Raw genomic sequence first — 16930 nt, forward strand, 5'->3', positions numbered from 1 at the left:
AAACCATATCCCCGACTCCCCTAACCAAATCTGCAACAGGAATTACTCCCCCCTTCACTGTAGTAAATTTCCAACCCTTACCAGGGAGGGAAATGGTTGGATCGGAGTTTGGAAATGCCCACCCACCAGATTGTTAGTGGGTATTTTCAAATGTATAACGCTAATCACTCCTTTGAACAATCACTTTAAACTCCTTGTGTGGGATTTACTATTGGGGAGTGCTCCAAAATCAAAGTGGAGAAATGTAAGGTAGACCATTCAGGTCTGCCAGGAATCCTTCAATGCATTTCTGGTAGCAGAGCCTATTCTAAGTAGCTGAGCACAAAATAAACAAATGAAAACATTTCTCTTGATACAGTTTAAATGCATAGTTTGAAAGGTGAAATATTTCTAGATATTAACTGTTTACAGAGCCACTGTGTAAGTGGTTGTTAATGACATCATTTGTTTTCCCTACTCTGTTCGTGCGGGAGGCCTGGGGATTTTAGAGAGGGGCACTTCGATATTTCTGGGAACAGGCATTTTTGCTGTAACCAGTGTGCTCTGAATTTCAGAAACAAAGGACCTCCTGCTTAAATGGGTTACCGGGTGTAGAAAAGTGGGTTTCTGTTGCAGTAACCCCCCCACTTTTTGCCAGACTACTGATGCACTTTCAATTGTTGTGCTCTGGGTCCCTGCCAATCAGGTTCCCAGGGCCTTTGTTCTTTCCTCAAAACTAACCCAGTTGGCATCTCTGGCCACAGGCCAGCCCCTGGTAAATGGTACCACGGGTACCCAGGGCTCTGTGACCAGGGAAGACCTCCAAGAGATGCAGCACTTATTGTGCCACCCTTAGAGGCCCTGTACCTCTACACACACACACTGCCTTTGCAGGCTGCGTGTTTTGCTGCAGAACAAAGTGAAGAGTCGACATGGCACACATCCCTGTGTGCCATGCCTACAACCCACTGCCCTGGCATAGATCAGTCACCACTCTAGCTGGGTGCCCTATACCAGTGGTAAGGGTGCAGGTGCATGAGCCCTGTACCCCTACATTGTCTAAGTCCATTCTTAGACATTGTAAGTGCAGTGCTGCCATTAAGAGTATATGGTGCTGGGAACTTGTCATTACGAACTCCACAGCACCATAATGACTACACTGAAAACGGAGAAGTTTGGTATCAAACTTCTTAGCACATTAAACCCACACTGATGCCAGTGTGGGATTTAATGAAGAATGCACACAGAGGGCATCTTAGAGATGCCCCCTGAAAAACGACCAGCCTCTGGTTGGTTCCCTGACTGGTACACACCAGCCTGCCACCAGGAGACATGTTTCTGGACCCCTAGGGTGGGAGTCTTCACTCCCTGAGCCCAGAAACAAAGCCTTTCCTGGGCGGAGGTGTTCACACCTCCCCCAGGCAAGGGAGAGCCATCTGTGGCAATGGAGCTTCAAAGGCCTTGCAGCCTTTGTAATGCGACCCCCAGCCTCTCCTGCTATCAGGAGCAGACCCCTTTCTGTCTCCCCTCCTTTTCGGCGAGAAGGCAGGCGGGAAAAACTAACCAGCCCAGAAGGTGTGCCCACCTCAGCCAAAGTCCACCCCTCAGGTGGGGAGGGAGGCGAGGTAAAGCCCACTCTCCAGTGCCTACCATCTTGCAAATGGCATCACTCCCCAATCAGGATTAGGGATTGTGCTCACTCCCCCACATGGGGTGAGCACACCAAGGGTGTAGTCACCCTAAGGTCAGTAGCCCATTGAGCCCCCTAAAACGACCCCTAAATACAGTATTTAGGGAGAAGCCCTGAACCAAGAAAGCAGACAAGAAGAAACTACGAAGAGAAGAAGAAGAAGGACCGAACAGCCATGCAGAAGCTAACAAGAGGAAGACGCCCACTGACTTGGCCCCAGCCCTGCCGGCCTGTCTCCACCTCGAACCTGCTCCTGCGAAATCCCGGTATGTCCTGCAGCCAGCAACCTCGAAAACCCCGGAGGACCTTCCTGCCTTCAACCTCAAAGAATGTGTCTCCTGTAAACACCAGATTTGTTCATCTGCAACCTCTGGTTTCGGCCGGACACCGCAGATCCACCCCAATCTGCACCCGGCATCCACGCCCTGAGCTCAAATGGACAAACACCACGAGAAGGCCCCCCCAGGCGATCCTAATCTGAGATCTGGTGACTCCTGACCTGCCTCAAGCCTCCAGCTGACGCCTGCAGCCTAAATCCGGAAGGTCCCCCCAACCGTGACCAGGAGCTGGTAAGGAGATCCGACCCCAAAAGGCACTCCTGCACCCGACACCCTACGGCCTTGGGTGGCCAAACCAACGGTGCCTAACCAACCCCCAACTTCCCAACTTACCTCTTTAAGTGGTGGTCGCACCCAGTAGACCTTTGTCCTCAAGCCTGCAGTGCCTTTGAAAACCAGAGGTTCCCAATTGCAAACAAACAGGGCGCCAGACATCGAAACAGTACCCTGCAGCCGGCCGCCCTAGTGCCGCTGAGGGTGCACCTTTGGTGCTACTTTGTTTCCTCATTTGCCCTGAGCTAAAGTCTAGGAGCTTTGCTCCCATAATCAAGTGGCATGCTCGCCAGCAGCCACCAACCGGAGGCCCCCTTTACCCCATTGGATAACATTGGGCCTCAGCACTCTGCACCAGGCCGCCCTAGTGCCGCTGAGGGTGTAACTTGAGTGCATCCTTGACCCTGGGGGAACCCTGAGGCTACGTACAGAACCTCAACTCCCACTACCAAATACTTACCTCAAAACCGATAACACTATATTCCTCCATAGGATAACATTGACAGTTTTTCTTGAAAAAGTTTTTAAGTGTGGAGTTTGAAAACCTAAAGAAATTCTTTAAAACTGTACTATTCAACCAAAACGATTTTACTTACCTGTTTACAAAAAATGTCCCAGAGTAGTATCCAGGTATACTACTCTGAGTAAGAAAAGTAATGTAAAAAGTAACTTACCTGGTATTTTACTGAAAAGCCCATTCAAGTCTATGTACTGTATTTACAAAGTATTGTATTTCTCTGCAACCATACTGTAAGTCAAAACAAAGTGCATATACAATTACAATTCAAACTGTTTCCAAACTGCATTACTACTGTAAAGTATTGATTGCTTACCCGTGCCAGGCTTGCTTGGGTCTAGAAAATAAAATAACTAAAAGAATATTTTTATGCAAAAACAATTGGTCTGAAGTTCAGTCTTTGAGTGTGTGAATTCATTTGCTGCCTGAGTTTGTACAACAAATGCTTAACACTGTCCTCTGATACTGCCTTTCTGCTCCATCACACTACCACAAATAGAGATTGAGTTGCTACCTAACTTTACCTCTGCCTACCTTTGAGGTTCCACTGCATTCTGTGCACACTCTACTTCACTTTGGTATAGTATAAACAGAGGCAGTTTCCTACACCGGTGGTAGGGAAAACTATCAATAAAAACAAAAACTGCCACCAACCTTTCAATTCAAATTCTGTTGATACATCTCAAACAAAATATGTGTATATGTACGGCTCAGAGAAATGTTATCTTCATTTATATTCTTTATTTTTCTATGACAAGAATATGCTTATATGATTAATATCTTTTGTATACAGAACATTAATGCTTCATAATCAGGCAGTGCACTCTGAGCATTTTAAAACACAGGTCTCAAAGAAAACAGAAATGTTGTTTTACACAAAAAGACATATTATCTCATCTTCAAACATTCATAACACATACACATTCATCCTTCAAAACACTCATTCATCTACATACAATTTTCTTTCCTTATGTCCATAACAAAACGTTTTTTTACTTTCTCAATATCCTGATAACTTTATGTATTCATATAATACAAATGTTCCACATTGACTACATTAGTTGTCAGAGTACCATGCTTTCATTTCTAAGCATATTAAAGTTCTATTTCTCCAATTATTTTTTACTGTGGCTTATTACAAATGCTTTCAGGTATTTGTACTTTCTCAATATTCCGATAGCTTTATGGATTCATGTAATACACATGTTGTACATTGACCACATTAGTTGTCAGAGTCCCATGTTTTAATTTCTAAACATAGTACAGTTATATTTCTCCAATTATTTTTAATGTGCTTTATTACAAATTATTTCTACACGCGATTTTGGCATGAAATGCCTTCACAAGGAACGTCACATTTCCAAGACCCAACTCCGTTTCCAGGAGACCTGCAAAAACATAACATAAAACTCTACTGAGCCGTACAACCAATTTAACTAATATTTCATTAACCCATATTTGATGTATATAGTGACTTGTGGTATACATCACAAATGCCCAACACCAAGAGAGGACCATATGCCTACCAACAAGGAATGGAGTCTGTTTTCTTTTAGACCTGTGTTTGAAACATTTTTTGATGCACTGCCTGATTAGAATGCATTATTCTTCTGTATACAAAGGATATTAAAAATGCGAGTGATTGAGCAAAAATCTCACAGTAATATCTCCTTGCAAAAGTACCATTACCCTTGTTTTACGCTCAAGGCGATGGATCGTTTCCACCGTGCTAGGACCAAGGGACACCTACATAAACATGAGCATATCAAATGCAAAAATAAATATTTGAGTCAATAAAGAGGGTTGTGAGTAGTTTTAAAGGGATTTATTTTCCAATCAAAATGTAAGTTTCTCTGACTCTTCATTCATTAGTCAGATAACATTCTGGTTACTGAATTGATAATAGAAAAAATAGAAACAATACAGAGCATATCATAGATTGCATACAGCGTGTTCCATAAAGGAAGGAATCCCTATTCTAAGAAAAACATGAGGCATAAATGATGTTAGTCAGAACTCATGAAGAGTTCAAGAAATATAAGCAAGAGGAAGCTTAGCATGAAGCTAAATCAACAATTAATAATTGCAAAATCTCCCATAAAGAGAAATAAAGCATAGGGCAAATAAGTCTTGGCAAAGCCAGTTACTCAAAGCTTAAAGCTTGGGGGATTTAGCAAAAAGCTTGCATCTAAATCTACCCGTGTTCCCTTACAGCTGATTCTCTCTCCTCTCATTCAGCACTGGTCTGTCTGCTCTCTCTCCCCTAGAGTCTGTCCACACCACCTCTTTTCTCTGCAGAACTAAAAAAAATCTGAGAGAGTCTTCAAAGAACCTTTAAAAAAAAGAACCTCCACCTGTCAGCTAGGAACGCGTATATAGTTCAGCAAAATGTTTCAAAACATGTGACATTGATTTTCCTTCTTCATTGAGTGGTAAGCTGAAGCACGCTGCGCTGATTAAGACAGCCAGCATCTTTTTAAAAAATTGTAATTGTGTGATTTTGTTAACTTTTAAACTAATTTTTAACTGAGTTAGGGCAACTGAATTGCTCCTATCTGCACGCGCACTTTCATTACCGGTCCCCGGTCCACCACAGCCTCACAGCTGATTGTTGCGGAGGGACGTGGCTCCACCCCTTAGCCTCCTCACTTCTGAGTCAGAAACCTACTTAGTTGCACACCAGAACGAATGCGCAGCGGTAAGCTGAAGCGCGCCGCGCCGATTAAGACAGCCAGCATCTTTTTTTAAAATTGCAATTGTGTGATTTTGTTAACTTTTAAACTAATTTTTAAATGGGTTAGGGCAACTGAATTGCTCCTATCTGCATGCGCACTTTGATTACCAGTCCCCGGTCTGCCCCGGCCTCACAGCCGATTGTTGCGGAGGGACGTGGCTCCACCCCTTAGCCTCCTCACTTCCGGGTCAGAAACCTACTGCATTACACACCAGAACGGATGCGCAGCGGTAAGCTGAAGCGCGCCGCGCTGATTAAGACAGCCAGCATCTTTTTAAAAAATTGTAATTGTGTGATTTTGTTAACTTTTAAACTATTTTTAACTGGGTTAGGGCAACTGAATTGCTCCTATCTGCATGCACACTTTCATTACCGGTCCCCTGTCCGCCAAGGTCTCAAGGCCGATTGTTGCAGAGGGACGTGGCTCCATCCGTTAGTCTCCTCACTTCCGGGTCAGATACCTACTTAGTTACATGCCAGAACGGACGTGCAGCGGCCACGCACAGTGGGTGCGCTAAAGGCGCACCAAAGGCAAGCCCGTCTGCACCCGTCCGCGTCCGTTCGGGGCCAGGACCCCTGCACCTTCCAATCCAAAGTGATTGCACTATGAGGCAGAGGAGCTGCTTCGATTAGATAGACCTATCATGGGGAACTGTCAACACTTTATTCACCCAGATGGTAGTCCAACCAATTGTCCACACTGCTCTTTCAAATTAACAACGGATCTAGAGTTGAATCCACTCCCACCTATTTCATATAAAATGTTCCTGCTAAACTGAAGGTCACTACCTAGGCACGTAATGGAAATCTCCATCCTTCTGGATGAGGAAAGGCTAGAGGTCCTGTTCCTGACCGAAACCTGGCTAAACCCTGGGTCGGAGCCGGACCTTGTCCCGGCCCTCCCCCTGGGCTATAGCATCCAGAGGCTTGATCGCACCTCAGAGAGAGGTAGCGGGATTGCCAAAATATATAAAAATTACCTAACCTGCATTTTTGGTAGCCCAATACCAGACTGTGAGAATTTTGCCTTTTCAATAGGATTTACTCCCTCACTCACTCTGTCTGGCATACTACTATACCGACCTCCAGGGCCATTGGGACAATTTGGTCATTCCCTACCTGACTTAGCAGCCAACTCGGCCAATACTTCATCCAACTTTACTCTATTAGGAGACTTCAACCTGCACTTCGATGATCCCTCACAGATGGCCGCAGTAGAGATTATGAGAGATCTAGCTGCATATCAGCTTCACCAAAAAGTTATCAATCCCACTCACAAGAAAGGGCATGTATTAGACCCTATCTTCTCCAACGTGAAGGAATTAGTAGGGGAGAATCTAATACCAGTACCATGGTCTGATCATTTTCTCATTCAATTTCTCTGGACCCCTAATTACACCATACACCATACCCCACGCCAAACCATCCAGCATAAGGTCACGACCCTGGTCCAAGTTTGTCAATGGAACAATGGACTTCAGAGTTAGAAAAAACAAAACCAGCACCAAATTCTGATGTTAGCATCGCTAACGATAATTTTAACAGATGGATACAGGATTCCTTAGATCTACTTCTTCCTATAAAATCAATCCAGGTGAAAAAGGTAGCAACAGAATGGCATGGTACTCTGCCAAACTTCGGGAACTAAAACAAACTTGTAAAAAGTTAGAAAGAACCTGGAGGAAGGATCTCTCTCCACACAACAATATGGGAAATATAGGGAGGCAAAAAAACCATTTAAAGCCGAAATCAAATCAGCCCAGGCAGCTTTTTACGAAGAAAACATTTCATCGGCAGGCAACTCTGCGTCCGAGACCTTTTGCATTTCGAAGTCTCTCCTCGGAGTCTCCCCTGCCTCAGTGACCCTTGACACTTTAGGTTCACGCTGTGACAAGCTTGCAGAATTTTTCCACAATAAAATCCAAACTATATATACCTCATTACCCCAGACAGAGAGCCAAATTTGGGATTCTAGTCTTTGCAGCACAGATTCCCACTTAGATATAATCCCTTTGATGGATAATGAGACTCTAGATCGCATCATGTCTCAAGTAAAGAGCGGGTCACCTAAAGACCCTGTACCTCCAAAAATTCTGAAACAGATGGCTGGAACAGTTTCCCCTGCTATCCTGGAGTTGACCAACACCTCTTTTGTATCTGGAGTAGACCCCCACCCTGGAAGGAGGCAATGGTGAGGGCCCTCCTCAAAAAGCCCAGTCTAGATTCTGACTCCCTGGGAAACTACAGTCCTATTTCACATCTCCACGGGATCAGCAAAATAGCTGAAAAACATGTAAATTCAGTGCTGTGCACCTTCTTGGAGACCAATACACTTCTCCACCCTTCTCAAACAGGTTTCCGCCCTCTGCAGGGCACAGAAACAGCCCTACTCTCAGTTGTAGAAGAGTAAAAAAAAATGTGGATGCTGGAGGCATCGCTGTGGTCATACTTTTAGACCTCAGCGCAGCTTTCGACACAGTAAACCATCAACTCCTGGTCCACAGACTCAGGAGATCAGGAGTGAACAGGGTTGCGCTGGCCTGGCTGCGATCCTTTCTGAGTGACAGATTCTTTCAGGTCTTTGCCACTGATGTGGCCTCAAAACAGTTGCCTCTTCGCTGTGGGGTTCCCCAGGGGTCATCCCTGAGCCCCACATTATTCAACGTGTATATGAGCCCTTTAGCTAAGCTGGTGGTGCCTTTTGGGGCACACATAGTGACCTATGCATATGACAACCAACTGGTGGTAGGACTCAACCATGCCGACATCGCATCCCCCAATGTTCGACAGTGCTTGGAAGAAACTGCTAAATGGATGGATGAGTCCTTTCTGAAATTAAATGGGGAAAAAACTGAGCTGATGATCCTGGGGAACCGGTCTTCCATTGACTTTAACACTCTATGGCCAAATACATTGGGTCCTGTCCCCACTCCCAAGCCCCAGATAAAGAGCCTAGGTATCTGGCTAGACCAGGACCTGACTTTCAAGGCTCAGGCACGCAAGGTGGCGGCCTCATGCTATGACATCCTGAGGTTGCTTCGGAAGGTCCTCCCTCTCCTTCCTTTTCAGGTCAGGAAACTGATGGTTCAGGCTCTCATTCTGTCGTGTCTTGACTATGGTAATGCCCTTTATTTCGGTGCTCCCTGTGCAACACTGTCCAAACTGCAGACTGTACAGAATTGGGCAGCCAGAATTCTTCTGAACATTCCAAAATTCCAATCAGCAAAACCAGCCTTAAAATCTCTATATTGGCTCCCGATCAAGGAGAGAGTTGAATTCAAGGTGATGTGCATAGTACACAAGTCACTGACCGGGAAAGTCCTGTCATTAATCATTCCATTATTCGCCTCTAACTCTCTTCCCCTTGACCGACGGAAAGAACCCAACCACCATGTCTTCTGTAAATTGTTAAAGACCTGGCTATTTCCTTACACTGTTCCTTCCGCTGTGAGCGCTGGGATGCCTCCGGGTAGCCATGCGCTATATAAACGTATCTTCATTCATTCTTCCAATTGAAGGACAGAAAAACATCGACACCCCTCGGCTGTCTGCTCACATCATCAATCAAGCAAGTTCTTGTAACACATTTGAATTTTACTCTAAATGTCTTCATCTCCTAACTTCCTGCTAAAGAAACAATTTATTTTTCAACTAAACAGAAAACATTTACTCCAACAAGAGATTACTATTTAGGCTGGAAATGCATTTTACAATAAAAGGAAGAAAAATGTGTGCTTTCCAGTTTTTCTCTAGCTATAAAATGAATGAGGCATTTTTTTAAGCAACTGAATACTGATAAAAGCAAGTTACAGGCTGTAAATTATAAGAAGGTTCTTTCTTTCACAGAGAAAGGGAAAGGCAAGCATTCCATTTTTATCTCAAGAACAGTGCTGAAGCTCCCAAAGCAAAAACGAAATCACAAGCCGTATTTCAGCTTCTTCTACACTTTAAAATGTGTGTTAATTCAGTACAAATATATGCTACTTTACAAGTTCAAAACACGTTTTACAAACGTAATCTACATTCTATAGTGAGGTCAAATCTAAACTAAACACATTTAAGTCAACCATTAATTAATTGTGGACGGTTTTACATGATTCATTAAATGGTAAGCATCTGACCAGACCTCCTGTTTTCACTTTTCCAGTACCAAATGTCTGCGTGCCACTTTTTAAATGCAGTTTTATGGGGAACAACCTTTACAACGCAACTTTTACAACGCACTACCATTACAACGCATTTTTTACAACGCATAATCCATTACAACGCATGATATTACAATGCATGACACTACAACGCATTTTTAAAAACTACCATTACAACGCATTCCATTACAACGCATACTACCATTACAACGCATACCATTACAACGCATAATATTACACTATACTATCCAACACTTACCCTACTGATGCACCCCCTGGAGTTAGAATAGTAATTTTTACCCCTATACTATCCAACACTTACCCTACTGATGCACCCCCTGGAGTTAGAATAGTAATTTTTACCCCTATACTATCCAACACTTACCCTACTGATGCACCCCCTGGAGTTAGAATAGTAATTTTTACCCCTATACTATCCAACACTTACCCTACTGATGCACCCCCTGGAGTTAGAATAGTAATTTTTACCCCTATACTATCCAACACTTACCCTACTGATGCACCCCCTGGAGTTAGAATAGTAATTTTTACCCCTATACTATCCAACACTTACCCTACTGATGCACCCCCTGGAGTTAGAATAGTAATTTTTACCCCTATACTATCCAACACTTACCCTACTGATGCACCCCCTGGAGTTAGAATAGTAATTTTTACCCCTATACTATCCAACACTTTCCCTACTGATGCACCCCCTGGAGTTAGAATAGTAATTTTTACCCCTATACTATCCAACACTTACCCTACTGATGCACCCCCTGGAGTTAGAATAGTAATTTTTACCCCTATACTATCCAACACTTACCCTACTGATGCACCCCCTGGAGTTACAATAGTAATTTTTACCCCTATACTATCCAACACTTACCCTACTGTTGCACCCCCTGGAGTTAGAATAGTAATTTTTACCCCTATACTATCTAATACTTACCTTAAATGTAATTTAATATTATGCGTTGTAATGGTATGCGTTGTAAAGGTAGTATGCGTTGTAATGGTAGTGCGTTGTAAAGGTATTTTTTAAAATGCGTTGTAGTGTCATGCGTTGTAATGTCATGCGTTGTAATGGATTATGCGTTGTAAAAAATGCGTTGTAAGTGCATGCGTTGTAATAGTGTGCGTTGTAACGTCATACATCCCAGTTTTATATTTGAAGCTCAAGGCAGCTTTTATCATTAATAATGGGTCTGACAACAAATCTGAGATGCATTTATTAGGGGAATTTGACCAGACCCCAGTGGTTGCTTCAAAAATCCAGTTGCTGAACTGCTAAAAAGTAGTAATTTTCAGTTAAATGCTGTTGCTTCTTAGAACTAGTTAATTGTAAGGATTAATTTTAAGTAATAATTTCATTACCTAGTAGGAATCGAATTGTCTGCATTCCTATGATCATGTACACCCCGATGTCTAAAACCAATATACTGCATCTGAATACAATAGAAACTATGGTCTGCTTAAGCATTGTCCCATTACTGTCCATATGTATTTAGACACTATCTTTTCTCTTTGCGGCAGCCCCTTGAGCACAAACTATTCCACTTTGCATGCAGCTGTTGTCAAAATATGAATGCACTTGCATACCTTGTGTTTTTCAGCAAGCAAAAGAGTTTTTAAAAAAAGATTGGTTTGCGATTGTAATGATGGGTTTGATGTTTACCTAAGCAACGTCAAATTAATATTATGTCTATTGCATCTGATGTTCACAGACTAACACACCCTAAATGTGTACACATGTTTCCCAACAGAGTTCTTCTAAGGAAAAAGAAAATCGCTTCTCAGAAAGAGACGGGTGGTGGCTGTATGCTTTCCGAGTATGTATATATATATATATATATTTTTTTTTTTTCTTCATTAAAGTGATTTTATTCCATAGATTGTAATTCAATGAATGTTGATGTTCAAGTAGGGATAACAGGTATTACTAGGCCTGGGCAGTGAACTCCACTCCGTTCTCGGAGTTTGCGGAGTTTCTGCACTCCGCACTCCACGGAGCTCGCGGAGTGCAGAAAAATTCGCTTTGCCTAGTGCAGTGGAGCTTTTTTCCCTGCTCGCGAACGGTAAGTTCGCAAACGTGAGCTGCCGCTGCGGTAGAATTTCTACCCAATCAGCAGGAAGACCAGCGCAAACTGCAGTTTGCACTGTACTCCGCATCTTGCGTAACTCCGCTGAGTTTTTTGGTAACTTCGCGGAGTTCTGCGTAGCAAAACTCCGCGAACTATGCCCAGGCCTGGGTATTACCTGTTGACCTTTTAAGTGTCATTGCCCAGTGGGCAGTCTGTGAACAAGTATTTTCCACCATGGTGTTCCGAGTACATAATTTGTTTTTTAGAACAATATTTTTATTGACATTTGATATAATAGCAGTTAGACAAATACAATCGCAGCATTGCACACGTCGCCATTTTGAGTACAACACAATACACCAATAAGAGACATGTTCAAGCTAACTTGTATACATCCATTCTTTCTAACACCCATTGCCGAGGTTTTGCAACAAACACAGTGCTAGAGTAATAGCAGAGCTCATTGTCTGTAGAGTAACCATTGGAGATTGTATCAATGCCATGCGTTATCTAATTTTTATGTAGTTATGATTTTAAGAGGATCTAACCCAGTTTGGGAAGGACCTTCTGAGTGAATGCCTCCTGTATGATACATAACAAAGTCAATTATAAACTAACTTGTGCAGGGTGGACCAAGGATTCAATAATCTAGGAATTATGTTGGTAAACTCGTTGTATGGGGCGGGCAAGGGTCTGGGGTCCCTCCCTATCAGGCTGCTGGCCCAGCGGCTTTCCCATCCTGATCATGTTTGAGTGTGGGGGGCCTAGGGGGGTGGATGTTACTCACACCCCATATAGATGAAGAGGGCACTAAATTACTGTTTCAGTGTCTCCCCCTTTCTCAGGATCCTCAGCAGGGGTCGTTCCTCACACTAGTCTCCCTGGCTGCAGGTGTGTGCTCCCCATCTGTCTGGATCCCACCTCGACTCCCCTCAGCAGCGCCACAACGATCCCAGGCATTCAGGACCTCCTTCCCCTATTCCGCAATTCGGCACCTTTTTAGCCCCTTTACTTCCTCACTAGTTAGGACCCGCCCCTCCACCCCATCCCAGTGAGTCACATCCCTCATCCAGGTCCCCACCACGGGTCCACCAATGGACTTCCAGGCCATTGCTATCCTATGCCTGGCCAGGACCAAGGTGAGATCAGTAAACTTATTTCTAACCTTCCGTTTGGGTGTTCGGCGAAAAAGCCCCAGCAGACAGAGCTCGGCGTTGGAGTGTTCCAAGTACATCATTGAGGACAAGAGTGGGAAGCTTTCCTTGGTAGATTTCTACCCTTTCAAAATGTGTGTGTTGTCCTCGCTGATCCCCTAAGGACTGAAGTAAGTGACCCGATTAGGGTCACCTGGGTCACTCACGACCACCTCTCAGTCTCCCATAACAAATTAAGAGCCGGTCGGACAGTAGAGAATACAAACCAATATCTGTTTATTCGGATACACTCAGAGTGGAGTCCAGTCTGCCCAGTTGCTTAGGAGTGCTGCAGAGGGGCTGACTTCAACAAGCATAAAGATACATTATGCATATTTCAGAACCAATGAAGGCACGCCCACATAGAATTTTCCAGGCAGATGCAGCGAAACAGTGACATGCAAAAACTAAGTTTCGATTCTGAGACCGGGCACAGACTGTCTACTATCCAATGTCGTTCTGCCCTCGCCCGCCACTAGACAATGGGGAGAAAGCCTCTATCTAGAGGGAAGGATATGGGCTAATAAGAGCAGTGTATTCATTAGTGAAGCAAAACCTAACCTTGGAAAAACAGAACCTAACAGATGCTTTTTCTTGGAAATAGCAGAGTATAAGTTTCGATTATAACACAAAATTGCGTCGGTATAAAAAATGGCGCCGCCAATGCTAACATACATAGAACAATATGCAAACATGAGTTTTTCCATTCTAACAGGACCAGATCCCTCATTAACAGCAATTCATGGACTAAATGTCTAGAGGGACATGGACCACGGAAAACAATCAAGATATGGCTCTCGGGAATGAATGTAACATCCTGCAAGTTATGGTAATGCCCATTCCCCACCCAACCCAACCCCTCTGAAGCAAAGAAATTATGCCTTCCAAACTAGCCGCGTCCCTCACCTCCTTCTGGGCTTTCATGGTTCTGAATCATGAAATCTATTGAGAAACCATCTGGTGTAAAGCCACTCTTCTTCAACTCCCATCTCTCCTCTGTTCAGCCTGCTGATCCAGGGTCTGCCTGAGCGAGCTGAGAGCAGGTGCTGCGTTCCACCTGCCCTGTCCCACATAACCGCTGCTAAGTATGGCACAGAACCACTCTGTCCCTTGCCTCTTGCAGACCCTCGCCCCGCTGCTCTCAATCCAGTGGGGAGATGTCACAGTACATCATGCTGCCTACTACTTCCTTGGGCTCTGTAGAGGCCAGAAAGAGGCTAAAACAGGTAGGTGGTGAAGACAGGAGCGGTCATCTGGCAGTCCTTCAATTCCCGGTGGTCTTTGGAGCATCTGCCTTTTTAACATGCAAATTGCACTGCTTCCTACCGTTGTGAGTCACAGCAGCTATGAAAACCATTTTATTTTTCACTTTACTAAAGTCAGAACAGTCAATAAGAGGGGATTAAATGGGAACAGATTATGCTAGTGCCTTCTAATGGAAGTCATATCTAGCACTGGTAGGAGCATCTGTCTCCTATAGTCACAATGGCAGACACACCGGACTGCCCCTGTCTGCCTCACGCCTCTTCTTCACTGAAGTTAGAAGGCCTGCAAACAACAATAGTGAGTGCCCACGTTCTGACTGCAGGAGCCCATCTCAGCAATCCACATAAAATAAACCACTTTCTACTCTCCCAAAGTTTTGTGTTATCTAATCATTCAATCAATCAATCAATCAAAAGACCTTTATTCGAATTTCATAAAATTCATAAAAGTACATATAAAAAATAATTCATTATTACAATATTCCAATACAGTTTCATAAAATTAAAAACCGATACAGCAACAAATCAGGGATTTTCCATCATTTTACATGCACGTGTGATAAGTCTTAAGAAAGTGCTGGTGCGAAAAATTAATTCATCTGTCTCCAGAGAAAGTAACATGAAATAAAATGGCCTTGCAATCCACTCCATAAAATTGCTGATCGAGACACTGACAACAGAAATACATCAGCATGAAAGCTCAGCCCCTTATGTTGCTAAGTACACATCGCGAGGAAAGAGTGTCCATGTCTAAACACATCACTCCCCATGGAAATACCACCACGAGCAAAGGAAATGAGCTGATCCTGGAAGTGCTCTGCAAACCAGATTACGTCCAATTAACCCCAGCTAAATGTCATTTTCTTTGCTGCAGCGATTCGAGAAATGGAGAAAAAAGATTGGTAAAACAGAAAAGATCTGATTGAGCAGTGTAGCTAGACAATGAGATGCCCAATCAATGCTTAAATCTATCAGAATATTAGCCAAGTATCATAAATTACATCATCACTGACATGGTTATCACTGACATGTTCATTTTAGGTTTAACGATTTCTGCCAAACATATTTCAAATCTTTTCTAATTGTTCAGTTTGTTCAGTTTTCCTGAAGCTGAGAAGGAGAACCTGTAATGTTTCTCAAAAGTAATTGTGTGCATAGCTGTCAGCTGGCCAGTGTCAGGAGGGTGACCTTTTGTAAGTTCTGTTTTGGTACTTTGAGGCCGACGGTTGTAATGGGAAAGGAAAAAGCTGGCTTGGTTAAAGGTATCCCCACATGACATGGGGTTAGTTGGCAGCCATGCATATTTATATAGGAAGAGTTTTGCCTACAAATACTAGACACTTTTATCACCCTGCCACATGCTGAAACATGCTTCAGTGGCATGAGTGGTTGGATATCATTCCCTGACATTAATATTGAAAATGAATGTTTTCGCACACCATAAATATCCGTAGAATGGTAGCCTACCTACCCTGGTAATGGCGTATTACACACAGTGAAGTCGTAAACCTCAGTGTTGCAGGGCAGTACGAGTATGAATTAGGATGCATGTCGGCATACTGCCCAGAATGTTTACCAGTAATCGTCATTATACTAAACAGGGCTTCCTCGTCACAGTCCTAACACGTGAGATGAAGTTTCACCCTGAAGACAGGCAATTCAAGTGCCTCACCTATAATTTCCTGCCCACAGCACACCCTGTTTCTACCAAGCAAACATACCTTGGGGCAAAGCCGAGGAAGGGAGAGTGGGAGCGAAGCCCTGTGACGTCTTGCATTAATGAGGACATTATCACCTCATCTCCCTTCCACGTCACACTCCTAACATGCGAGGATGTACCAATCAGGAAAACTGCGCAACGAAAGCACAATCAAATCCACCTATGAGATGGAGAAACTGCAACAATGAAAGGTGGAAAAAAACAAAGGCACTAAAGTGCTCCACACTCAGAGCTTCAGCCCCAATTTCAGCAGACCGGGGGACCCCAAAAAACAAGTCAGAATGGAGCAAAAACATGACCGGACCAGCCCATGAGAACAATTGATGGACAGAATGCTGAACAATGTCATGCATTCACCCCAGTACTTAGATCTGGGCCTAAATCCATCTTTTGTTTTCTTACCATGCCTTTCCAGTTTGGACCCAGTTATATGCAAACCAGTCTTGACCCTGCACCCAATGGGAGCAGTCCAGCCGGAACTGCCAGGCCAGGGCCTCCCTGGACTGGAAACAAGCATCCTAGGACCGCTTTAGGGCTTTCAGCCCTCATCAGCCAGTATAGCTTGACTCCGGTGGCATGGAGAGCATGGGACCCACATCTGGACATACCTGTCTCACTCGGGGTGACAAATGCAAAAAAAAACAAGTGATGGACAGAATGCAGAACAATGTCATGCATTTACCCCAGTACATAGATTAATTCAGCATTCCGTCCATCATTTGTTTTCGTAGCCCATGACGCGTCGCAACATATGCCACACAAACCCGGGCTCCACTATCCTGCCTATGAAGCTGTCATGCAATGAGTGAATGGACTCTGCAAAGGTCTGAGGAGAGGAATTCCAGAAGAGGTGTATACACAAGAAAGAGTCAGCTGAACCTAGGGAATGAAGGCGCCCAGTGAAGGTGCGCCCCATTTGCCATAGGATTTAAACATGACAAAAAGAACAGCAGACTAAAGAAAAAAAGGGTGTAACCCGCTGAGAGAGCCCT

General features: G+C 43.9%; 1 protein-coding gene across 2 annotated transcripts in view; it reads left to right on the top strand.

Moving 5' to 3' along the window:
* The window catches only part of STPG4 (sperm-tail PG-rich repeat containing 4), a 466093-nt gene that overhangs the window by 90821 nt on the left and 358342 nt on the right, over positions 1–16930 (top strand). For both annotated transcript variants that reach the window (XM_085612745.1, XM_085612746.1), the window contains exon 2: positions 11443–11508. In XM_085612745.1, the coding sequence (XP_085468871.1) occupies positions 11443–11508 (66 nt within the window). The remainder of the gene's footprint in view (positions 1–11442; positions 11509–16930) is intronic.

Source organism: Triturus cristatus, chromosome 6 (genome assembly GCF_964204655.1).
Source record: "Triturus cristatus chromosome 6, aTriCri1.1, whole genome shotgun sequence".
Classification (NCBI taxonomy): Eukaryota; Metazoa; Chordata; class Amphibia; order Caudata; family Salamandridae; genus Triturus; species Triturus cristatus.